The sequence below is a fragment of the Narcine bancroftii genome, chromosome 12 (genome assembly GCF_036971445.1).
Source record: "Narcine bancroftii isolate sNarBan1 chromosome 12, sNarBan1.hap1, whole genome shotgun sequence".
NCBI classification, from domain to species: Eukaryota; Metazoa; Chordata; class Chondrichthyes; order Torpediniformes; family Narcinidae; genus Narcine; species Narcine bancroftii.
This window is the reverse complement of record NC_091480.1, coordinates 68,008,485-68,035,683: the sequence shown is the minus strand read 5'-3', so window position 1 is coordinate 68,035,683 and position 27,199 is coordinate 68,008,485. Positions and strand designations below refer to the sequence as shown.

At 42.3% G+C, this 27,199-nt stretch overlaps 1 protein-coding gene across 8 annotated transcripts in view; it reads left to right on the top strand.

Moving 5' to 3' along the window:
* LOC138747450 (sodium channel protein type 8 subunit alpha-like) overlaps positions 1-27,199 on the top strand; it is a 225,583-nt gene that overhangs the window by 138,215 nt on the left and 60,169 nt on the right. For 4 of the 8 annotated variants that reach the window (XM_069906686.1, XM_069906682.1, XM_069906687.1 and 1 more), the window contains exons 11-12: positions 2,427-2,777; positions 24,159-24,291. In XM_069906686.1, the coding sequence (XP_069762787.1) occupies positions 2,427-2,777; positions 24,159-24,291 (484 nt within the window). Of the gene's footprint in view, positions 1-2,426; positions 2,811-24,158; positions 24,292-27,199 lie in introns of all 8 variants that reach the window. The other 4 variants (XM_069906679.1, XM_069906680.1, XM_069906685.1 and 1 more) reach the window with 3 other exon arrangements.

Below are 27,199 nucleotides of genomic sequence, written 5' to 3'. Positions count from 1 at the left end.
TTAAGTTATTATCTATCTAGATCCCTAAATATTTGATCGCCTCTTTTGGCCATTTAAATTAAGTATTTCTTTGACAAAGACTATAATCTCGCGTAAGAGGCATAACTTCACTTTCAACCCAATTTATTTTACCACTTGAAATCTTACTATATTCTTCCAAATTTAGATGCAATTTCTGTAAAGGTCTATGATTTTGTCAGATACATTAAAACATCGTCTTCAAATAAACTAATTTTATACTCTTCCTGACCGACCTTGAACTCCTTAATTTCTAAATCACTCCTAAGTACCTCTGCTAGTGGCTCTATAGCTAAAATGAACAGAGCTGGGGATAAGGGACAACCTTATCTATGAGATATTGTTAACTGAAATGGAGCGGACATTTGCCCATTAGTTACTACTTTCACTTTAGGGTTATTGTATAGGGCCTTGATCCAGTTTATCAAAGTTTGACCAAACCTGAATTTATCTAGCACTTTAAACAATAAGAACCACTCCAATCTATCAAATGCTTTATCTGCATCTAGGGCCACTGCTGCATTCAAACCTTTCCTCATTTGTGCTAAATGTATAATACTGATTCACCTAGCCGCATTGTCCACCAACTGTCTCTTTTTCACAAATCCTGTCTCCGATCCACGTTTATTAATTTGGGTAATAATTTAGGAACTCTATTTGCCAATACTTTAGCAAGTGTTTTGTAATCTGCATTTAATAATGGTATAGGACTATACGATGAGGCTTTTAAAGGATCTCTTTTGTTTCGGTGTCACAATAATTATTGCTGTTGAAAATGAGCCTGGAAGAGGTTACCCTTTACTTCCGACGGATGGTGCATAACCTGCTGAGTTTCTCCAGCACGTTTGTGCTTTGCACTTGACCCCAGAATCTTCAGACTTTCCCATTTCACCCTCATTCTTTTGCTGCACTTGTTTTGACCTCTCACATTTTGCATTATGCTCATATGTCGTTTGAGAAGTGATTGCAAATTGAGGTTTCCATTTCAAAGTCATCGATTTGGACTCCTTGGCAATGCTCCACACGGTTCAGCGCCACGCACCATTTGACTTTGGTTCCACCAGTAGTACAGTTGAAATTGCAATGAGCAAAACTCATTGGAGTTCTCAGACCCTTGCCCATGATTGAACTTGACCTCTGAGATTATCTGAAATGTGGGGACAGGTTCCATCGGCTCTTTGTCTGGAGAAATGTCAATTGTAATGCAAAACCCAAAGATGAATGGGGTTAGTAGGTGGTGTAATTGGCCGGCAGGGGCTAATGGGCCTGTTATGGTGCTGTATGCCTTAACTAAATTAAAGAGCAGAACATGTGTGCTTCTAAGTGTACAAATTGTCTACATTTATATTTTTTTAATCTAATTTTTTGTTCCTTATTAAAAATCTGGAAAACTGTGATATATCAATGAAAAAGTTTAAAAAAAATCTTCGGACTCGAATAAATAATTTGAATGTCACAGGCAATTTGGCCTTGAAATTCTATGCATAGATTATCATCCACAATCTGAATGTAACTATTAGAAGTCCAATTATTTTCAGAAAGTAGCTGACTCGTTTTTAAATGTTTGTACCTGTTCGTAATAATTGAGAAAGCAATTGCATCCAAATGTATCAAGCCCCGACATTAATACAGAGGTTTAAGCTCCAGTCTTGTAGTCCAGATAATGGTGTTGCTTAATGTAATTGCTGCAGTTAGTTGAGCAGTGAGTATTTGAATGTTGGTATTTTAGTGTAACCTGTTTAATAATTCCATTTTGTTTTGTGAAGTTTGCAAAAGATGTCCCTTTCAGCATCATCCTGTGAACGTAGCTCTCAACTATTAAGTGGCATTGTGAGACTGAGAGAGATTGGAAAATTGGTGCCTCGCAGGCCAAGAGTGATTACATTGTCTTCCTTTCTCATCAGCTTTTTGCAAATGCATAAGAAGAGAGAAAGCGGAGAAAGGAGATGGCTCAATTTAGCCATTCCATTGTGCACTGCTGATCTGACATGGCTGCACCAGAGATGGAGCGTTTTATTTCTGTCTTGTGCTGATGGTAGTCAGGGCGCTTTTAATTGATCTCTGCAGTTGTGCGTCGGCCTGAAGTCTTGTTTCATCTTGCGGGTTGGTGACCTCTTGCTGGAACGAGAATGCTGAAGGTCATCAAGTGGGACCCGAATCAGGTCTGTGCATGGCGATCCAACCCCTGACTGTCGGTTGAAGAACTGACGTGGGAATGGCAAAAAATTCCTGTGGTATTTTTGACAGTAGAGTGGAAAGCCCAGTATAGAGGCCCTCTTCTCAAGAGAGACATGATTGATTTCTATTTTCTCTGATCCCTCAGCTGGTAAACCAAACAAGTGTAATTGGTGGTTTTTTTTGAGTTGACGTTTTTATGCTGTTCATTGTCATCTGTTTTCTTGTTGCAGTCTCAGCTAAGCATCCTGGGGTCTCCAAACCTAACCAGATTTGACAGCAAAAGCAGCATTTTCAGCAGCCGAGATCGGAAAGAACCCAGTTCGGAGACTGAGTTTGCTGATGACGAACACAGCACTGTGGAAGAAACGGACGGCAATCGAAAGAACTCTTTGTTTGTCCTGAACAAGGAGCCCAACAGGAGGAACAGCTACAGCGGCTACAGTCAACCCAGCAAGTCATCCAAAATCTTCCCAGTACTTCCAGTCAATGTGAAAAGGAACAGCACAGTGGACTGCAATGGTGTGGTCTCACTTATCGGTGGCCCTGGAGCTACCCTCCCTGGTGGACGACTACTGCCTGAGGTGATAATAGATAAGGCAGCTACTGATGACAGTGTAAGGAAGTTAATGAGTAGATCAGTTTAGGCATGGCGGTCTATCTAACCTCTCTGCATTTATGTATGCCGCCCTTCCTGACACAGGATGCCATTTAGGAATGGAAGTTGGTTTGTGCAACAGAACCCACATCTGCTTCTCCTAAGTCCAAATTGTTACCTATGAGTGAACGCGCTTAATTGGGAACCTGTTTTTTTTTAAAAAAAAACACCCTCTTTTGAAAATGGCCTAGGATGAATAATCTCAGAATCCTTTTTCCACCCAAAGAAACTCTTTTGTGTTCTTTTACCGATCACAAATCCACTGTCCAATTTGTATTCGTAAATGGGTGAGGCAAATTTGGATTATTGTGTGCATCTTTGGTCACCTAGCCACAGGAAGGATATCAATAAGATAGAAAGAGGGCAGAGAAGATTTACTAGGATGTTGTCCAGATTTCAGGGACAGAGTTACAGGGAAAGGTTAAACAGATTGGGATTTTATCCCCCTGGAGTGTAGAAGAATGATGGGAGATTTGATGGAGATATTTAAAATGATGAGGGGGATAGACAGAGTAAATGTAGGTCGGCTTTTTCCACTAAGAGGAGGTGAGATGCAACCAGAGGACATGGGTTGAGGGTGAAAGGGGAAAAGTTTGGAGGGAACATGAGGGGAACTTCTTCACACAGAGAGCTGTGGGGGTGTGGAACGAGCTGCCAGCTGAAGTGGTGAATGTGGGCTCAATTTTAACATTTAAGAGGAATTTGGACAGGTCCATGGATGGGAGGGGGATGAAGGGATATGGACTGGGTGCAGGTCAGTGGACTAGACAGAGTTTGGCACAGACTAGAAGCGCTGTGGACTGACTTGATATGACATCATCAAAGCTGGACACAGACGATGTAGCTCATCACAATCAAGTTAGAAAGCAAGGGGATGAGCCTGTCCTCATACATGGAGAAACAAATAATATTAACACTCTTATCAAAAGAAAATCAATGATGATGAATTCACAACCCACAAACCCACAGAAGAAGGCTTTTCACTTGGAGCACAAGATTACTTATTTTGCACATTTCAAGGTCGATTGAAGTGTCCTTTCACAAGGATGATTCCAGGAATGTAAGAGTCATCATATGAGGAGTGTTTGACAGCTCATGGCCTGTAATCATTGGAATTTAGGGGAATTGAGGGGTGGGGGGGGGGGGGTGGGTTGTGAATCTCATTGAAGCATTTCAAATGTTTAAAGGTGTGGACAGAGTTGATGTAGAAAGGTTGTTTCCCATGGTGGGAGAGACAGGGCAAGAGGGCACAACTTCAGGATTGAAGGGCGTCCACTTAGAACAGAGAAATTTCTTCAGACAGAGGGCAGCGAATTTATGGAATTTGTTGCCAGCGGTGGGTGTGGAGGCCGGGTCATTGGGTCTGTTTAAGACAGAGATTGACAGGTTCTTGATTAGCCAAGGGATCAAAGGTTATGGGGAGAAGGCCGGGCAGTGGGGCTGAGCGGGGAAATGGATCTGCTCAGGATTAAATGTCATGTCAGACTCGATGGGGTGATTGGCCAATGTCTTATGGTCTTATTTCTTTTTTTCCTTTTTACTTTGACCCTGGAGCAATCAAGAAAATAATTAAGAATGCATTCCAAATTACATAGGTGGAAAATGGATACTAATTTGGATTTGTGCTGATTTCATTCTAAGGCATTTTCTGGAATCCTGCAAACGGCATTCAACCTCACACTAATTTTTTTAAATCTCCCGTTTCTAATGAACACTTACCTTCAGGTCGATATCTGTAGACTGGCATGCTGGCATCGCCTCACCAACACTAACAATTTAAGTCTGGAGCATGGAGTTTGTGAAATTGTTGCAGCATCATTAATGTTGCATTTTTTCAATAGCGAAGCAATTTAAATAGACAGTATCCTCTTCATCTGTGTTTCGTAGGCCATGTTTCATCAGGAAGACACCTGCCCTGTTTCGAAAGGCCAACTTTTGGCATTATGTTTGATGTCATTGCCTTGCATTCCACACTGGAAATAGTTATGTACCACATTGACGTCGGAGAACTGTTTCCACTGCAATATCAGGCATGTGCAATTGTCCTAAAACTGAGAGTTTGTAGTGTAGCACAGGAAGAATTTGAGGCATTTATGGAGTCGGTATTGGGTTTCCTTCCAAAAAAAACGACTGCCATCACTTATTACTTGTGTGTCCCCAAAATATTAATTCATAAGGAATTGCAACATCATTTCTGTTTTTGGTGGGAAAAAATTGCTCTGCTAACTTTTAGGCTACATTTAGAATATTATTAGGATGTTTAATTCAATCCTTGAAATGCAGATTTTTTTTTAAGAAGCAGTGGTAGGAAGTTTATCTGAAATCAGCAAGCTTGTTGTCGTATGTTCTGAGATACGGTGAGAAAGTTTGTTTTGCAAGCAATCCAGCTCATCAGCCCACTCAACAGTACCATAGCAAAAAACATGGTTGAGAATGCTGTGTGATAGAGAGGGAGATCGGTTAGTGCAGAACAAAGGTCACGTGTATTTTCTCATGTGAGGTTCGCTCAGGAGCCCGACCACGGTGGGAAGGAAACTGTCGGTGCATGATCTCGCACTCATGAGTTGCCCTCCTGGTAAAAGGAGGGAGACGGGGCTGGGGTGGGAGGCAGTGGCGTCACTAGGGTTGGTGTCACCCAGTGCGGTAACTCATGGTGTCACCCCATGGACCTCCTCCCGAGCCAGTCCATCCAGAATCCTGAGTAATGTTTTTTGTACTAATGTTACTGGTAAATAGTAATTCCCCTATATCACTGAATGTAACGGCAATAGTAGTGAGATAAAAAAAAGCAAAATTAAAATTGCACCTTTAAATTACAATACCAAATGCATGGCCTAAATGGAAAAAAACATTAGCAATATTTGGAAAAATATATATGTAAAAATATAGAATACGTGATGAATATAGTTGTAAATTGCTTAAATGTAATATTTCTTAGATTATATGAATACTAACAACAAAATTCTTTTGTAAAATCTTTCTACATTGAATTACAGCATTATTAGTAACTGAACAGAACCTTTTTTTGATTTTTCTCCTTCTTTTCCTTTAATTATGACTTCATTCTCAAGAAAGTTATTGATAATCAGTTCACAAATACTAATTCCCACAATATTGTAGCTAAAACACCAGAACATCTGTCAAAAGCAGCAACTATAAAAACACCAGCAGCAACAAAAACAACAGCACTTGCTGATGCAGACAAAACCACATGATTCGAAGGTTCATTGTCATTGGGTGACAATGATGGCTCTGACTGGAGCGTGTTAGCAGGTTCAAAAAGTAAATGACCATTGAGTTTTTGCCTTGTAGGGATATGAGACATGTGAGCTGGGTTTACAAAAAATGTTTTTGTTGTTAGAACTATCTACAGGGATATTTTTATTAAAAATAATAAATTTCTGCTGAAACACTGCACAAAAATTTTCTCAACAGTCATTTTGGTGTCACCCCCTCTGATAATGTCACCTAGTGCGGTCCGCACCCCCCTAATGACACCAGTGGGTGGGAAGGGTCTTTTTGTAAATTAGCTGTTTTTCAAAGGCCACAGAAAGTGCAGAGCAGTGGTTCTCAACCTTTTACTTTCTACTCACATTCCACCTCAAGTAATCCCTTACTAACCACAGAGCACCTCTCGTAATAGGATTTGATCGGTGCTCTGTGGTTAGTAACGGATTTCTTAAGGTGGTATGCGAGTGGAGAGAAAAAGGTTGGGAACTTCTGATTTAGATGGGGGGACGGAAATTTGTGTGATGGTCTGAGTTGTGTTCTGCAGTTCACGACAGAGTCTCCCTGTTCATTGCTTTTTAAAAAAAATATATAAAAATTATAGAGAAATATTTCAAGCGCTCACTAGGCTTTATAAATAGATTTTGTGAGGCTTTATTCATTGGTGTGGAGGAATTGTTTTACTTGATTTCAGATGTAGAGAAAAATTTGGCATATACCTTTTGTGTTTTTCAGAAGTTGCCCTCTCTTGTAAATGTATATTTAATTTAAATATATTTGATTTGAAAACCCTACTAGTGTCGTAGGAATAAGCACTGTCCTCCCTGAAAAAAAAATTGAGTATTGTGTTCGTTATCAGAGGAAAATGATGCCAAGGGAGGGTTTCCAAAGCTTGGTCGCGAGCAACAGTTGCATTAACACCCTCGTCCCCATGACTGACAGAGTGATTCAGTTACAGCCTTCTACCCAAACTTTTAAGACAGTGGCATGTGGATTAAATAAAGCAGCTCCCTTAAATTAAGTTCAAGAGGTCCTTTATGTAATCAACACCAGTGGTATAAACCGATATGTATTTACCAATTTTTTAAAAAGGCAGAAATAAGAATGCTCATCACTCTTCATTTTTATGGGTGAGCATCACTCATTTTGAGCTCCTCTTCATTTTAATAAAGTGCATGAAGAAAATGTGATTTTAACCCACAGAGGTGATGAAGGATACTGTCTCTTTAATGATCTTCAGCACAATGCATGAGCTTGGGTTGTTCTGATGAATGTTGGCTTTGCACATTACGTAGATGAGATCTTTGACACAAGGATTGTAAAGCCCCAACGCTGGAAGACTGTTGCAGATGTCTAATCAATTAATTTCATCTGAAATTTCTGTGCTGATTAATTGAAGGATTGAGCCTCATTGAAATTATGCTGTTAGATGCCATTACACAAATGTTTGGGTTCTTTTCGCAGAGATTGACTATTACTTTAGCAGAGATGTTCGTATTTCTTTTAAATTTGGATTTCGATTGGAATTTAGGGAAAAACTGTATCAAGCATTTGTATTTTAGTAGCTTGCAGCATAATTTAAAGACTAGAGTTTGAACCCTTGCTGGATAATGAACCAATTGTTCAGTGAAATCATTTCTTTTTGTATTCGAGCCAGACATGAAGTACCTGTTTGTGCTTCAAGTGCTGGTTGTCAGAGTGACACAGGAGCATGCATTGCCAGTTCTAAATGCAGGGAATGAAGCTCTTTGTATGCCCACTGGCATTGAAGTGCTCATCCCAGTTTGGTGTTAATGGAGGTCAAAGGACAGTTACCCAACACCAAGTGAATTTAAAAGAAAGATGTAATGATCCCTCTGAGAATATCTGCTTGCACTGATTGTGGTTTACTGCTGTCGGCAAAATGTGTGCCTGCTTCTTTACCTGTTCTTATTTCAGGTGACTCCTCCCACTCCCCCCGCCCCCCCAATTGCAAAGCAAGAAAGGTTCCTATTGACATAAAGCATGTTATGTCAAATAAGTGGGCTATAATTGAGTTGTCAGTGGCTCCACAGACTTAGTTCCAAACACTAGAAGGCACTTTGTGCTTTTTGCGGTTTGGATCACAGGAGACCAGAATCCAAATGGCAGTTCCACATGTTTATATCGCTAAGGTCTGCTTCCTTCTTACTTATCTGACCAAAAAAATAATGGATCTTAGCTGGCAAATGTGACCTGAATTTAGACATCTAAACTCAGGAGCTTGGTGCAAAGGTGTTGTTCTCTCTCGTGACTGGAAGTGCAGATACGGCATACATTTATAAAAGAAAGGCCTACCGATGCAGTTGAAGAATATTGGGTGCACCTTTGGCAAAATACCAAGGTTTGCAATCTGTGCATTGACCCTTTAACAAGCTTGATTTGCACATTTGTTTTAACCAAATTCTGGAAAGGAAAATTATTGTAGTTTTTTGGGCTGAATATCATTTAAGTTGAAGCAGGGGTGAAAATAATCTTCTGGGGGAGAGGATAGTTCTACAAAAGAAAACCGGAAACTTGGATTTGAATCCAGCCTATACTGATTAGCCTTAGTAGACTTATTACTCCCCTTCCTTTTATCCATCTCCGTGCTGTCAAGGTTTAAAACACGATGGGGCAGTATTGTTCCTATGGGCTGCAAGTGGGAAAGTGTCAGAGGGAGCTTTACTTTCCATGTAACCTTGCTGTTGTCTAACCTCAATGTTCCATACTGATACAGAATACCAAAAGTGTTTCGTTCTTCAGAATTGAGATCTCTCCTTTTTTTCTCCATTGGGGACACAGGCTGGGAAGAAATTCTGCAGGGATGTTACCTCTCCACTGGAGGGGTGGGAGAAACACGTTAACATTGGATAAACGGTCCCGTGTTCCCCGAAGTGTGTCAAAAGAGTCTGAGTGGATGCTGGTCTGAGGAATTCCCCAGCCAGAATACCTTTCTCAAACAAACGTTTTAAAATCCTGTTGTCTGAGAAATTGTGAAAAGTTTATGAAGTAACAAAAGCCTTGTAACCAGGTGTGGCATGGTATTTCATAGTGAGATGAAGTTTATCTCAGGCAATGTTTTTTTTAAAATTTCAGTTAAAACTGCCTAATTGTTGATGCTTTCAGCTCGTTGAAAATAACTGGCTTATTTGTCCCTTTTTCTTGGGGGAGAAAAAAGTACTCAAATGTTATACAAACATTTTTGGGTTCAACTTGTATCAGTGAAGATATTTTTGTAGCTTTGATAAAAAGGAAATCTCCCGTAATATTTTCTAACTCTGGATAATGCATGAATATGTTCTTGTGAATGCACACATGTTCTTGGCTGCTGTAATGAATTTATATATATATTCTTCACATTTCACTTAGTTTTCTGTTCTCTGACCCTAAACACCATTTCTCCTTCGAGGTGGAGCGCTCCAGCCCTCTGCAAATAACTCCTTAACTAGTTGTGAAAAAGCAAATCAAAGTGGCCTACATGGGAAATTTTTGCCCTTCATGTGGTTCCGGCAAAATGATTGTGGTGTACCAAAGGGATCAAATCCTTCTGCCAGTGGTACACTGGTGTGTCTCGTGAAGCTGGAATATTATTCTGTCATCCTTCCAGCCGAAGTGAGAGACTTGACGATTCCTCCCTTCTGTCCTCGTGCACTTCCTGACATTTCAGCTGAGCTCAGTTGGCTGCCCCCTTGCATACTGAGTCAACTGTTCAAGTCCAAGAACTTGAAAATGAGATCTCGCGAGATGTTGGCCATCATGATTGCACGAGGGGTGCCTCATTGTCCAAGGTTCTGTCCTTTGGGTGGGATTTACCTAACTGGAGGGTGTTAATAATCCATGGTGCTTTTCAAAGTCCAGCATGGGGGTCTATCCTATATCTTGGTTGACATTTCTTCATCTCATTGCTGTTTCTGGGGTATTGCTTTGTGCAAATTGGCTGTCGTGTTTGTTGATCCTGCTCTTTGGAGGGGCTCTGTGCCATTTCTTGGAAACTTGATATGATGGTTTTTAAAAAAAATTGCATGTTGCCTTTCTAATGGTGGATCGAAACAATATCGATGTAACTATGTTGCGTGCCCCTGAAAATTTTACTTACCTGGGCAAAATATGTCCAGGGGAACAAGATGGAATGAATAATGGAGACATTTTTTAGAAAGAAAATTGATAAATCTTTGAACAAACGAACATTTCTGTTCTGTGCTAAGTTTGAGGCAAAAGGCACCTTGAGTATTAGAAAATACTCAAGTATTTGGCTCTTTAGTGATTCATGAGTGAGTCTGGCCAACCATGGTACGCCTCATGGTAAAATAGCTGCTTGACTGCCGAGGGATGAAACGATTGGGTGAAGATGTGAGTGCCCATTGAACTGTGACTTCACGAGCGTAGGGCAGAAAAATAGGGGACATTTGTCTGTTTGCCGTACGTGTCAGCTTCAGTATGGATGGGGATTATTCTCTTTTCTCTCAAAGTTGAATTTGGATGACAGGGTTGCTGCATTAAACGTTAACCTTGGGATGCAAAAATAATCTGAAATAGTGTGGCCATGCAGCTCCAAGACGGCGGATATTTCTGCATGCTTTATCGTTAGAGAATAGGTTTGAATCTCAAAAGTAATTTGGACTTGGGGGGTGGGGGTTAGGTCAACATTTGTAGAAATAATTGAATTGTCTTGGTCGCTGGAAAACACTAATCAGGGTTATAGATTAGCAGCGAAAGGTACTGTGATTAGGTTTCTTACTGGATGTGTTGGAATTGGATTTTATAATTTGATCGACTTTTCATTCAAAATTTCAACCAGTGGCTAAGTTAATAGTTCCATTCAAATCTGTTTCAGAGATGGAGGCTCTTAGTATCATACAAACCTTTTCCTTATAATGGCTCTTGTCTCAGTAAAGTTTCCTTTTTGTCAAAAGACTTGTCGGGCAATTAAAATGCAGGTATGACTCAAATATCAGTGCTTCACAGGAGGCTGATGATGTGTTTCTGGCTCCTGTTGAAGTGGCAATAATACTCTCAGCAGTGAAAATAGCATTGCAGCTCTGTTCAATGAATTGAAATGAGCATGTATGTATGATCTGAGCTATTATTGTATTCAGCTGGTTTTTGCTGAAGAACAAATGAAGATGTACATTTTAAGGGAAAGCTGAAGTCCTCGGGTTTTCTGGTTGCTTGAGACTCACTCTTACAATGCCTAACTAATACATCTGCATTAAAAATAAACAGTTTAAAAGACAAAAATATTGTACTTACACTGAACAAACTTCACTTGCATGAATATATAAACCTTAAAACGTTTGACTTTATTTTCAGTCACATTCTTTGAAAACATTTAACCGTCACTGCATCTGCAGGTTCCTCTCCTCCATGGAGCCACCCAAAAGATGAAGAATAACATTTTGTAGATTTTTTTTTGCTGGTTGCTGAAGGTTGCCGGTAGCTTGAATTCCAGATAACAGGGGTTTTACTGTACTATCTTCTGGGTAAAGAGCTGATAAAATCTAATCAAACCTTGGTGCCCCATCACTTGCAATTGCATGATCTTCTTCCCAACGTATCTAATCGAGCCCTTTTACAATTTGTGTCACCACGTCAATAACTCCAGGACCACAGATTGTTAAAATAAATGCACACGTCCCTTTCTAAAATTTCCTAAATTTAGAAATGAGTCATTTGAGCTGGTGTTACGGTTGGCCTCCCTCCATCCTTACAAAGTTTGTTTTTTTCTTCCACCCCCCACCCCCACCAGAACCAAAACTCCACGCAGTGTTCCAAATTCTAGTGGGGACCCTTGTATGATGACAAGATTGTGAGTGGTTGGTGTTAAATTAAGGAATTCTCCCTGTCACCCGGCCACAGTGCATTGATGCAAGTAGAAAGAGACTTTGAGTTTGGCCAATCGATCTTGCCTTCAGCAGAAGATTGATATCCTTTGTATAATCTTTAATGTCGTAGGTAAACGCAGGCTGTTCCTACAGTTCGGTTGTTTATAAAAATAGTAAAATAGCAACTGCTATTCCTGGACATCCCATCAGGCTTTCTTCATGCACCTGGTCTCCAAACAGATTCTGCTGCAGAATTGTAACTGACGTAAAGATGGCCAATTCTTAATCCTCTGTGCCATAGAGTAATACACTGTGGGATACCTTGGCAAAGACATTTTGGAGGTCTGGGTGGGTAATTCAAGCTGGGATGTACTTGCCTGTTCATCCTGAAATGTTCTCAGAGCCTCAGTGTTTTGCATGTTCATTTTCCAAGCCAATGTTACTTGGGTCACTGTAAATCTGGAATCAAAGCAAGGTGATGCCAAAGAACTTGTTGTTGTCGTTAGAAGCCACGAAGTTTTTCTGCCCAAAACCCATGTTTCAAATGTCGGTGAAAACATGATGCTGGAGAAACTCTGCGTGTCAAACAGTGTACTTTATATTGCAAAGATAGCCAACATTTCAGGCCTGAGCCCTTCATCAAGGTATGAGAAAATGTCGTCAGGGGGCTGAACAAAATGGCAGGAGGTGGAGAAGGAAGGGATGGCACAGCAGCAAACGGAGAGGAGGGATGGCTCTGTGAATGGAAAGGGAAGGGGGTGGAGAGCTGGAGGGAAGGAGACATAGGGATGGGAAAGGGAGGAAGAACGGGGAGTGAGCTAGCAGAAACCAGAGAAGTTGATGTTAATGCCATCCTGGTTGGAGAGGGCCCAGATTGAAAATCAGATGTTGCTCCTCCAATTTACGGGTGGTCTTGGTGGGACAGTACATGACGCCATGGACAGATCTGTCAGCATGGGAGTGGGGTGCGGAATTGAAATGGTCGGCCACTGGGAGATCCCTGTCTGATGCGGACAGAGCGAGGGTGGCTCAGTGAAGGGATCTCCCGGTCTGTGATCATTTTAAATGTCTGTCATCTGTTGGGGCTTCTTCGAGTCTTCAAGTCAGAAGGTGAATACACTGATGTTTCTTGGTTGGTTCTGTCTGGAATTGGTGAATTCTCCGTGGAGGCCAAAAATTCTATTGTTGGTGTTGTGAAGTGATAGGCTTGTTTTTATATTTGTTGTTGAGGAGGGAGTTCCAGTGGTGAAAGGAGAGGTGACACATATCCAACGTCAGGTTGATGGGAGACTTGGCGGATAATCTGCAGATGGCAGTGCTCTCCATGGACCAATCACTATTGGTTTCCTCGATAAAGGTTGAGGGTGTGAGACACTGTCAGAATCGCCTCGGCAGGAAGCTGCTGTGCCCTTAACATCTGCTGAGATTGTCCTGTTGTTGGAGGGAAATGGATGTGGCAAATCAGACACTAATCAAATTGGCTACCTTGTCCTGGGTGGTGCCGAGTTTTGTAAGTGGCGCTGGAGATCCACTCTTCTCGGCCAGCAGAGAGCAGGCCAACCCACTCCTGTCTTGCACCTTGCAGATCATGGCAAAGTTTAGGCCAATGGTTCTCCAATGCCGTAGGTGCTCTGTGGTTAGTAAAGGATTACTTAAGGTGGTATGTGAATGGAGAATAAAAAAGGTTGAGAACCAATGATTTAAGTTGTCAGGTGATGAGTCATTTGCCATTGGATGTCCAACCTGCACGCTATTAATTTGGCTGATCCAGTTGCGTTCTTGATTACTGGTGACCCCAGGATGTTTATGAAGAGAGAGAGGTGGCTAGAAATGGTTTTGGTTAAACTGTTGAATGTTAAGAGTTCATTTGGTTCGTCTTTCTCTTGCTACTGGCATTTTTGTGTGTTAATGTTCAATGATTTGGCTTCATCTACTATTTGTGTTGGAAAATTCCATCAGTTCACCATTATCTGGAAGAAATTTCTCCTCACTTCAATCCTAAATGGCTTGTCTTTGGTTATGTCCCCTGGTCCTGGATTCCCCAGCCATTTTGCAAATGCTCTCCCACCCAGCTTTGTCTTCTGAAACCTCAGGATGTTGGATTTCAATTCCACAACGGAATCCTTAATACAGTAAAAAACCCTGGTATCCAGCACCTATGAGGATTGGTAGATGCCGAATAAGCAAATTTTCTGGTCGCTTGAGACTCACTCTTACAATGGCTAACTAATACATCTGCATTAAGAATAAACAGCAAAAATACCATTCTTACACTGAACATTTGCATGAATATATAAACCTTAAAGTATTTTATTTTCAGTCACATTCTTTGAAAACATTTAACCGTCGCTGCATCTGCAGGTTCCTCCCCCTCCACAGAGCTGCCTGAAAGACAAACTATAACATATAGATAATTAACCCCCTCTCCTCCAAGTTTACAGATAAAGCCTCTGACCAGTGCAACTCTTCCTAAGCAGGGATAAGGAGACACTTTGAGAGTCACCCCATCGGCAAGCGGCATCAACCTGGTTGACACCACCGCTGTTTCACACAACTCTATTCCAACAGCTGCTATGAGCAAAGCCCGACCAAGACTCTCCGCTGGCTGAATACTTGCTCCCATCTTCACCAAAGGTTGACGTGTTACTTCAGAACACATTTACTTTCACAATTTTAAACATATTTATTCTTATTTATTTCTATTTATTTACTTACTTCCCTCAATTTTATTTTCTGGTGGTTGCTTGAGGTTGCCGGATGCTTAAATTCCGGATAACAGGAGTTTTATTGTACGTGGCTTGATCCCTCTGGTAAAACACGAAGGTGGTTGAAGTAAAAACATGATGCTGGAGAAACACAGCAGGTCAAACCCTGCCCATTACGTAGCAAATGTCAAAATACAGAACCAACATTTCGGGCTTGAGCCCTTCATGATATCCTCCTTTGATGAAGGGCTCAAGCCTGAAATGTATTTTAATCTTTGCTACATAGAAGTACACTGTTTGACCAACTGATTTTCTCCAGCATGGTGTATATACTGATCCCTCTGGTACACAACCTGTCCCTCTGAAAGCAATACTTTTCTCCTGCTTTTTGTTTCCTGCCTACCAACAAGTGTTCTATCCACATCTGCACTGGACTCCCAATCCCATGTACTTTCATTTTACAATCTCGTCCCTTGTGGGATCTGATTGAAAGGTGTTTGAAAGTCCAAATACCCCTCAACCTCCTGGAATGACATCTTGAGGGAGGGGATGATTGATCCCTGACTGGAGCAGTCTTTGGTTGAAGGTGTGACTCCCAACGATTGGAGCGCTTTCCTCTTGAGGCTCCGTGATCCCCTTGATGTAACACTTTAAAATGCTGCCTCAATATTGCGGGATGTCCCTCGAACTTCCTCTCACCATTTGGAATACAGCCCCTTGGTGCACGCTCAGAGGCTGCGACGGGGTTTGGAGCTGAGTGGTCCTCGTGGAAGGGATTGTCCTCTTGCTTTTGCTGATGAATAAGGGCAGACTTGGCGGGTCATCAGCTGGATTGGATTTATCTCGCTTCTTGTGAACAGGATATAGCTGGGCTGTTTTCCCCAACCTCTAGCACAGGGGTGGCCAAACTTGCTTCATGTAAGAGCCACGTACGATAAACTTCAGATGTTTGAGAGCTGCAACAATCACACGATCGCAAGGCACACTCACTAAAACTATAATTTTGAGCAGCATCTAGTACGATCACAGCCAATATACTGTACAGGTACTTCCCAACTTGCAACCAATGTAACTTGCGTTCATCTGCACATACAACTGAAATTATTTTAAAAAAATAAGAAAAAATGTAAAATTTAGGTGGATTATGTTGTATTTGACAAACTATAAGAAGGATACAGGGCATGTAAGAGACAAAATATGCATCCTTGTCAGTCGGTATCCTGGGGTCCGTAGAATGGGTGCAGCCATTTTGATTCCTGTGCGCATCCGCGAGTCTTTGGTTGGCGCGTGATCAATGGGTTCGTGTATTGGGGTTTGGTCGACGCGTGTGCGAGAATTAAGTGCCCTAACGATCTTGAATTCGCACCCTGAACTCTTGTGCATGCGCCAACCACACCACAATAAGCGGATGGGCGCCGCGGTGGAGCGCTGAGACTTTGCGCATGAGATTGCGTCGGAGCCTGCAGGAAGATGGCGGTGGTGTTGAGACTACGTCATCAAGGTAAGGATTTTAGACTCTTTGTAGAAGGCGACCTAATTTTAAGGTGAAATATTAAAATTTCCAGGAGCGTCCTATTCAACGGCATATACGGTATTTTCGTGAGCTGCATATTGTATGTTAAAGAACTGCATGTGGCTCATGAGCCGTGATTTGCCCACCCTTGCTCTAGGAGATTCAAGTGCAGACATTGTAATAGAGTCATTTTGTCAGAGGCGCAGCTAGTCCTGGGGGCCACGTCTTTTGTGGAAGATCGATCTTGGTACCTCGTCAGGTCATAAAGTTGCACAGTTTTAGTTTTCTAACTTCTAGTCTAACTTGTATTTATGTAAATATGCTCCGTAGTCCTGTAGAAGCGCTATCTCATCTTTACAGTGTGAGCACGGTACGAACGATAAAGGGGACTTGAGGTTCTGGGGTGAGTCCTCAATCAGCAGTCTGCTCTTCTGAGGAATGAAGGACCAGATTTGTCTCTTCAGCCACTTCCTTTTATTCGATACACAGGCCTGTAGGAGGCCCGTCAGTTCTGCAGAGGATCGAGTGCATGGGTTTATATCGCTATCTGATGTTAACCAATTGCAAAACAGTCCCATCCCAGGTGGCAAGCAGTAGTAAAACATGAGCATCTGCAGACAGAGAAACATAGAAAATAGGTGCAGGAGTAGGCCATTTGGCCCTTCAAGCCTACACCACCATTCATTTTGATCATGGCTGATCATCTACCTAGTGTCTGCCTTCTCCCCATACCCCTGATTCCCTGAGCCACAAGAGCCAAATCTCCCATTTAAATATAGATAAGGAACCGGCCTCAACTACTTCCTGTGGCAAAGAATTCCACAGATTCACCTCTCTCTGAGAGAAAACATTTTTTTTCCCCTCATTTCAGTCCTAAAAGACTTTCCCCTTATCCTTAAATTGTGACCCCGGGTTCTAGTTTTCCCCAACATCGGGAACAACTTTCCTGCGTCTAACTTGTCCAATCCCTTAAGAATTTTATATGTTTCTATAAGATACCCCCCACTCCTCCAATCTTCTATACTCCAGCGAATACAAGACTAGTCGATCCAGCCTTTCTTCATATGTAAGTCCTGCCATCCCTGGTATCAATCTAGTGAACCTTTTTTGCACTCCCTCTATGGCAAGGATGTCTTTCCTCAGATAAGGAAATTAAAACTGTCCACAATACTCCAGGTGTGATCTCACCAAGGCCCTGTACGGCTGCAGTAGAACCTCTCTGCTCCTGTACTTGAATCATCTTGCTATGAATGCCAACATACCATTCGCTTTCCTCCCTGTCTGCTGTACCTGCGTGCCCACTTTCAATGACTGGTGCACAGCAACACCCAGGTCTCGTTGCATCTCTCCTTTTCCTAATCGGACACCATTTAGGTAATAATCTTCTCACTTGATCTTGCCTTCAAAACACAATGCTGGAAAAACTCAGAGGTCAAACAGTGTCCTTTATATAGCAGATACCTTTGTGTATTTGCTGGAGGAACTCATTAGGTCAGGCAGAAGATGGAGCAATCATGAAGAGGGCTTGCCAGCAGTTATACTTTGCGAGGTGTTTGAGGAGATTTGGTACATCACTGAAGGCCCTTGAAAACTTCTACGGTTTGGAGATGCCAACACTCAGGACACGAATAAACTCCAGAGCATTGTTAACTCGGCCTGCGACATCACAGGCACCAGACTTCACTCCATCGAGGATATCGACATGAGGCAGTGTCTTAAGAAAGCCGCCTCTATCCTCAAGGACCCCCACCACCCAGGCCAGGCCCTCTTCACTCTGCTACCATCAGGAAAAAGGTTCAGGAGCCTGAAGACGAGCGCTCAGCGGCACAAGGACAGCTTCTTCCCCTCCGCCATCAGATTCCTGAATGATCAATGAACCGAAGACACTGCCTTTCTTTGACTTTTCATGCACTATTTTTGGTTATTTTGTAAGGTGATTTATGGAAATGTTTCCACTGTGACGCTGCTGCAAAACAACGAATTTTGTGACACGTTCATGACAATAAATTCTGATTCTGGTTGGGATGCACATTGAGGACCCCCAAGACCTACTCGCTCTCATCTGTGGCTCTGATCTACTGATAGGATGGACACTTGTCCAGGGATTGGGAAGGAAGCTTCTGGCATATCGCATCTGATGTTTCAGTACAACTGTATTCTGCTCTTGCTTGATGAGTCCGTGAGATAGCTCTCCCAATTTAATCACCCGTTCCCAGAATTTTCTGAGGAGGACTTTGCAAGGTTGACTGGGTTGCGTACGACTTCACGGTGTCCACATTTGGTTCCAATTTGTTCCAGCTGGGCCATCCCAGTGAAGGTAGTGACTCTTGTGGGGGAGGTGTGTTTCACCTGCTCTCTGTTTTGACAACAGGCCAGTCATGTGATGACGAACAGCTGTGCAGAAGTCCTGACGAGGGAGTTTCAGTAAACTGTAGCAGACAGTCGGCGACCATTTCCTGCACCTCGCTCTGCTCATCCGGTGCAGGTTGAGATTCTTCAACGTCACAAGGTCATTTGTTCATTTGCATTTTAATTCCGAATGCTCAGTAACAAAATCTTGGGCACGGAGCAGTTTCCCGATATCGTTGGACACCGTTGACCTACGCAAGCCCACTGAAGAAATATTTCTACTGAAGGAACCTGCAAGACTGTAATAAGCCTGTCTTGAATTAAAAGCAACAACCATTCTGTTTGCATGCAGAACCGAAAAGTGGACCTCATTTGTTGGAATGGTACAATTGGAAGAGTTCCAATAATTCAACCATTAAATGCGACAGGAAGTTGTGAAATTGCAATTGTATGAATGTTTGCGAGGCCCTGCTGCGGATTTGGTGCGCAGGCCGCGCGTGTGTTGTGGCTTGTGACGCGTGCAAGATTAAAGATGGCAGCTTGCAGAACTTCCATCAGGTTTGTCTTTGCCTCCTGTGGAACTCAGAGGAACCTGGTCCAGTGATGGCAGCACCTTGCGCAGGCCCATGCAAAAATGTTCACTTTCCTCTGTGCTGTCTCTGTCAGAAGCAGCGCCACGTGGGGTGGGGTGGGGGGGGGATGGAAGGTTGCTGCCAGTACAGATGAAGAATGAATGGAAAAGGCAAAAATGACCTTTGTCTCCAGTGTTGAACATGAGTTGTTTAATCCCAAAGTTATTGGGGAGAAGAGTTCAGCAAAATGGATCATGTTTCAGGAAGACAATGAGTAAATGACCCAATTTCCGTGCTGCCTGTGACTACTTACTCTCTGGGAGTGCTCCAGGACATGTATAGAAGGCAAAAATGGTGGGGGAAATAGAGAAGAATGTTCCCAGGTGAAGACCATTGATATATTCGCCTGAAGTTGAGAGATGCCTGAGGTTAGAGGAGCATAAATGTTGTGTGGCCTCATGAGCCTACTCTGACATAACCTCACGCTGATTGGATGAATTTGGCCACACCCACCAATCTCAGTCCCATCATCCTTAATTTTCCCCAGTCACCCAAGATTTCCCCCTTGCTCTTTGAGATGGGGAATTCCAAAGATTCACAAACCTCGGAGAAGAAATTCTTCCTCAGTCTTGGGTGGTCAACACAATCATCTCTAACAAAGGAAAGCATCCTAACACCATTGACCTCATTGATTCTCCCCAAGAATCTTGTACTTGAATAGGATCTTCAAATTCTTCTCCACTCCTGTTTTTTTAAATTTGTTCAGTCTTTCCTTCTAAGTTGAGTTCTTCGTGGCAAAGATTAATTTAGTAAAGTTTTACCTCAAAAGCAAGCCTGTTGCTGGTAATAAGATAACACAGTCCTCAAGCCATTTTCAATCAAAAATAAAGTTTATTCACAACAAACGATTTACAAAAAGAAAACTGTTCTTTCGCTTCACACCCTTAATGTCATGTCAATGCATGTCCATCACTATACATTGTTAGATTCCCTTCTATTTTCACCATTACCACTATGTTGTTTACCACCCTCACCCCCTTGTTGGTTGAGGGACTTCCCCTTGGTCTCAGCCCCTCAGTGCCCGGTAATCGTAGGACTCTAGACTGTGACCCTCCCTCACAACGCCCTCACATTGGCTGCACCAAGCCTCAGTGCGTCCCTCAGCACATACTCCTGCAGCCTGAAATGTGCCAGTTGGCAACATTCCCTCCCCGACATCTCCGTGTGCTGGAAGACCAATTCGACACATCTTGCAAATCAGGTCAACGCTCCATTGTCCTACTTCCTTGCTATACCTATTTGCTAACTTTGTGTTCCATGTGTCAGTATACAACCGGGTCTCTCTGAACGCCTATGTTTAAGAGCTTCAGTGTAAAACACGAAAGTCTGCAGACACCGTGGTTGAAATAAAAACATGATGCTGGAGAAACTCAGCAGGTCAAACTGTGTCCTTTATGTCTTTGGCTTGGCTTCGCGGACGAAGATTTATGGAGGGGGTAAAAAGTCCACGTCAGCTGCAGACTCGTTTGTGGCTGACCAGTCCGATGCGGGACAGGCAGACACGATTGCAGCGGTTGCAAGGGAAAATTGGTTGGTTGGGGTTGGGTGTTGGGTTTTTCCTCCTTTGCCTTTTGTCAGTGAGGTAGGCTCTGCGGTCTTCTTCAAAGGAGGCTGCTGCCCGCCAAACTGTGAGGCGCCAAGATGCACGGTTTGAGGCGTTATCAGCCCACTGGCGGTGGTCAATGTGGCAGGCACCAAGAGATTTCTTTAGGCAGTCCTTGTACCTTTATGTAGCAAATGTCAAAATACATAGCAACCATTTTGTTTGGACATCTGTCTACATTTTACTTACACTTTGATGAAGGGCTCAGGCCTGTTGATGTATCTTTTCATAAAGGACACTGTTTGACCTGCTGGTTTCTCCAGCGTTGTGTTTTAAGAGCTTCAGGCTGATTACATATTCTGCTCTTCTTCCAGACAGCGTTGATTGGTTCCCATTCTAGTTGTTCTATTTTATTTGCTACCTTTTGGCCCACTCGCTTTCACTTTGAAAACTCTCCTTTACATCACTAAATTTCCCACCTCTTTATCTGCAAGCTCCGAACACATCTGGTCCTTTTGTCTCTGCTAGGGAACAGCTGAACCTCTGGCCTTGATCTCTGCTGCGTCATTCTCGTTACAGCTTGTGAACTTGAAAATAGCCTACTTGTCTCTGAGTTTGCTGAAGCTAATGCATCAAATTGTCACACTCCTCTGGAAGATATTTCTTGGATGGCAATTTTGGGGACAAAAAAATAAACTTGTGTAATGATTGCAGTAGCTCATTCCTTGGTCGTTCTCTTCATCTATTGCTTTGGAGATCAGAAAGAAGTATTGGAAGTGGTAGATGAGATTCCCCTCCCCAATCGTTCAAGTGTACTGTAATGTTAACCAACTGGTTTGCTATCCAGAGCCATGAACCAGGGTTGTGAGTTCGAATCCCACCTCCCAGAGCAGTTGGACAACTTGAGTCATGAAGTCAATCTGGGGTCATGAGTAGTCACTATGGGTGTCACGTGGAGTATTGTGAGTGGTCTTGGGCTCCTCATTTAAGAAAGGATGTGCTGACATTGGGGAGGGTTCAGTCATGGTTCACTTGGATGATTCCGGGAATGAAAGGGTTTTCACATGAGAAGCACTTGACGGCTCTTGACCTGTACCTGCTCGCATCGCCCAATCATGTGACTGAATTATAAATTTGCGTAGAAAGGAGTACCACCCTGCTACTTGTGCCCATTTGCGTGCTGGGTTTTCCCTCAGCCGCCCAGTCGTTCCATCTGAAGCGTGAGGTGTTTGTCTATTCAGATCCTGACAGGCACATTGTAAATATAAAGCATCATCTGTTCTGATTTTAAACTACTTTCAATTATTACCACTTCACTGATATTTGTGTTTAACCTGTCAATTTGAAATGTTCCAAAAGAACTCTGCGCACTGGTAAATTCCACTATCTGACAAGGTATTGTTATTATCGTCTGAAAAAGACAAAATGTGGAATTTACCAGAGTTCCTGTCGGAACATTTCAAATTCATGGGTTAAACAAAATGAGAACGGATGACGCTTTATATTTACAATGTGACCATCAGAATCGGAACAGACAAAAGTAGCTTAGGTTTTGGATGGATATTCTTCCTTGGAATGAGATGGGGTTCTCTCTTTTCATCTGCTCACTGGAACGACTGGCGGGTTGAGGGAACTCCGTACACGCCAAAAGGCGCAAATTGCAGGGTAGTGCTCCCTAGAAACACAAATTTATCATTCGGTCATGCGGGACGCTAGCATGGCCATCGTTTCTTGGTCAACTCCAAGAGCCACATGAACTGAGAGGCTTGCCTGGCCACCTTGGAAAGGAGCTCGACGTATGGGTCATGTATTTGTTCTGTTTGTTAAGCTTTAATCATAGTGCTATGCCTTTTAGAACAAAATTTGATTGGAGGCAAGCAGATTGTGTGAACGTCAGCCCATACGGTAATAAACAGCAGAACCAATTAAGCGCACAACAGTTTCCTTTCTTCAGCCTTGATAACACTGGTGGGAATGAGGAGTAGAAAGAAACTTGTTCTCTACACTGAGCCCCACTCAAGGCATATGGAGTATCCATCCCATTTTTATACAAGCAGGGGTCTGCGTGAGACCCTACAAGTTTCACACAGCTGGCGATTCCTGTTCTTACAACAATATGTTCCCTTGTGGTGTCTGCAAAACAGGACGTCCTTGGTGTTAGTTACGATCTCACTACAGCACAGGGAAGGTCATGTTAGAAGGCAGTCACATTCTCACCTATGTTACAAGGCAACAATATTCTCACCCAATTCATTAACCCTTTGTTAAGTATATTCATTAAACTTGCTCTTTCACAAGAATGGGAGGGAGGACAGGAATGGGTAGCAGAGTATTTTTAAATCTAGTAGTCTATTTTTGTGTTTGAAACCACGCCGACACCCTTTGTGTTGTATCGCTGATGCTTTTGTCTTACTCTTTATGAATATCACTCAGAGTTGTGGAATATGTAGAGAAGGAACATATTTTATCTGATTTCTCTTGCAATAAGGTAAGATGACCTTCATATAGCCAATGAGAAATATTGACTTTGGCGAGAAGTGTATTTAAAAAGGGGAATCTTACTTAGTGAAAGCAGATTTTGCAGAGGACTGGAGAAGAGCTTGGAGGAGTTGCTTAGTGGGAAAAGGCATCTTGACTGAAAATCTGATCTCCATAGGTGGAGCAGAGCAAAAGGTGTAATTCAGAACAAGAGATAATGGAACATATGGTCACATTGGTTTCGATTGGAACAAGGAGGGAGTTAAAGACTGGAGCAAGGATATTAAAGGGGCAAAACATGAAACTCTGCAGACACTTTGGTTGAAGTAAAAACACAATGCAAGTCAAACAGTGTCCTTTATCTCACAGAGATAAAGATAAAAGTCCAATGTTTCGGGCCTGAGCCCTTCATCAAGGCTTCATCAAGCCATCAAGCAAGGATATTAAAGTTGACTTCTGGGGATGATGGTGCACGTGTGACTTTTTTTTTGTGGGGAAAAGTGTTGGGGACAGAGGTCCTGCATTTTGAAAGATAGAAGCAGGGAAACCATTGAACTCTGTGCTCAAGGTCATAAATGAATGGACTTCAGCTCAAACAATAGTTGAGGACGAGAATGAAGCTGAATTTGGGAGTTTCAAAGGCTAGACAATTGCTGTCGAGTTGTGTTGTGCACATTGCTAGCACCAGTGTCATTAAATTGGAATAATTCTTTTGTACGTTTTCCCGTTTGTTACTGACCAAAAGTCATGCCACCAGGATTGAACAGCTCTTATTACATAAATCTAAGCGAAATATATGGATTATTCAGCGTGCTTATAAAAATGGAAAGCTGCACATAAATGCAAGATGAAATACTTAGCCAGGGAAGTGAAGGGTGCTACCTCAGTGGTTGCCAATCACTGAGTTGAACTGACACTTGTACTCTGTCCTTTGCTCACCTGCTAATCTATGGATGAAGCATGCAACCTGCACACTTCCATTGATCACATGAAAGAAATGTTTGAATCTGTACTAATTTCAATTTAACTACTTGCAGCCTACCACTGAAATTGAAAGTAAAAAGAAACTTTCTGGCTCCCTCTTGGTTTCCATGGACCAGTTGAATGCATCGTTCGGGAGGAAAGACCGAGCAAACAGTGTTTTAAGTGTACTGACAAACACACTGGAAGGTACGTCAGCCGCACGTGTTTATTTTCAATCTGCGGTGGGTGAGCCTCCAGGGGATTGAAAATGAGTATGCTGTTTACTTTATAAGGGTGCGGTTCAGTTCCTACAAGGATTCCACCACATCATTTGGAACCAGCCACAACCTCGTGGCTAAATGCTCAGTTGTGTCTTCCCATCTGATTCACCTTATTTCCATTGGGATGGGAAATTTCAGAGGGCTGTAAGTAGGAATGTTCCAATTCGTCATGGGGGGACAAACATTTATCAGTTCCCATTCCTGATTTCTGCTCAGGAACTTCTAAGCCAATATTAGAAGGTAATTCTAATTCTTTTACAGTGGCAGTCAACTGATTTGCCATTCTCCCACCATTCTTAGAGATAGAAATTGTTTCACTCTCCTTGTTCTTTCTCATGGATCTGGTAAACTAACACATTTGGCATCCTTTCTGGCTGGAGAGGTTCACAGCAACGTGAGATCTTTGTGCCAAGATTAAAATAGGAGGAGAACATTATTACAGCATTCCAGGTTCGAATGCGCCGCTGTCTGCAAGGAGCTTGTACATTCTCCCCGTGTCTGTGTGGGATTCCTCTGGGTGCCCCAGTTTCCTCCCACCTTTCAAAAGATGTAAGTGGTTAGTTGGTCACACGGGTATATTTGGGCCAGAAGAGCCTGTTACCATGCTGGATCTTGTAACAATATTAATATTTGGGGAGAATTAATAAGATTTAGAGTAGGTCACATACATATACATATTTTAAAACAGATCTTATTTGAAAGACCAAAGAAATATCGAAGATCTCTTGGCGAATGTAAGCACCTTTCACAAGTAGGTGTTAATTGAACTGACGTCATAAAATGAATGACCATTGTTTGGAACTGGAGACAAGATGGGTGATGGAAGCTCTTTTCAAGGGTTTCCCAGAGTGCACAGAAAGGGCACTCCTGGATTGTTTACCTAAGATAACAACTTGAGAAGAAGAAAGAACTCCTGTTGTTTGCTGGAGAAGGTGGGGGTTTTGCAAATCACATGAGTCACATGCTCTCTTTGGAGTTTCAGTTGGAAAAGAGAGAGAGTCGAGTTAACAGCTCAGTCAGTCAGTCAGTGTGAGGGACACTGACAAGTAACTGAAAAGTGCAATCCAGGAAAAACTGTTTGAAACTGATGAAAGCAAGTTCCAGAGCAGTAGATGGCTGGAAGTATTATCTGTCTGATGTTTCTCTTGAAATAGAGGAAGGAATGGAACTCTATGGTAGCTTGAAGAAAGAGGTTACCATCTAGAAGAACCTGATGGGGCAAATTTCAACAGCGAGACCCTGAGGTGACTAGTGGTGGTACCTCAGTTGTGGAAATCCTGGAGCAGCAAATATCTCTCTCTGCAAACCCTACAAGAACCTTCCTTAGCAGTAAACATTTACCTTTCAAGCACCAAGCCTGGTGAACTTTATACATATTAAATTCTGTGCACAGTATGGTGATTGCCTGCAACCAGAGAACTTGGAAGAAGGAGAAGTGAGATTGAACTGTGAACCAAAGAACTTTCCTTAAATGCACACACACACACACACACACACACACACACACACACACACACACACACACACACACACACACACACACACACACACACACACACACACACACACACACACACGGTTAGAATTAGAAGGGGGTAATTTGGGTGAGTATGTGAGTATAGGATATAGTATAAGTATAGAGTTAAGTTAAAGTTTGATTCTATTTTCATGTTTGAAGTTGATTAAAAATAACTTTTGGTTTGAAAGCCACTTGTCTTGGTGAATGTCTGTTGCTGCTGGATTTTGGGGTCCTTTGGGCTCATAACAATCTCCCTGCATCTAAAATGCTTGGGTTGAAACAGACCAGGCATAACATTTTAGCCACATCTGAGTGAGATATTAGCGGAGTTTGGCACTCAACAACTGAATAGTTGTGGGAAGCAGATGTAAAACCCTGTTCTCATTTCAAGAATTGAAATGGCTGCATTATTCTTCAGTTGTGACCTTTTGATTTAAGTGAAAGTAGATGCATCAAATGTAGAATGTGTGGAGATTCAACATGGGTAGGGTGGAAGCTAACAGAAATCAGAGAAGTTGACGTTAATGCCATCTGGTTGTGATGTGATGCACTTTATTGTCATTATGCTGGTCGACCAGTCAATGAAACGTAATCAGCATAGACTGGAATGTTCATACGTTAACAATAACACGTGCAATAAAACAATGCACAATAAACCATGTACATTTAAAACCACATTATTCCAAAATAAATTATTAAAAAAGATTACTGATTCTGAAATATAAGTGCAGCCCCGTTCAACGCCATGAATTGGTGTTTCACATTATCATGATGTCATGAAAAAAAGCTCTTTTTAAGTCTGGTAGTTCTCGAGCGAACTATCTGCCCGATGGAAGGAGAGTGTTGCATCTTTAATGATATTCCTTGCCCTGTCCAAACATCATCCCCTATAGATAGATTCAATGGGATGCAATTGCATTCCAACAATCTGTCGGGCAGTTTTCACTCCCTGTTGGGGTGCTTACGATTTTGTACAGAACAATTCCCATACCACATCGAAATACTGTATGTCAGCAGGCTCTCTAGAAATTCAGTAGTATTCTAGGGCGGAGGTGTAACTTCCTCATACATCTCAAAAAGTAAAGATGCTGTTGTGCCTTTTTGATCAACGTTGATGAATTAAAAGACCAAGTGAGATCAGCAGAGATATGGACCCCCAGGAATTTGAAGCTCTGTAACTGTTCCACCACCACTCCATTGATGTAAATCGGAACGTGCTAGCACTGAATGACTTTTCGTTGAGGTTGCAAGGATGGTGATATCTTTTTGACAATTGAGAAGTTTACCTCTCAGGGTGCTCAGATGTTTACACATC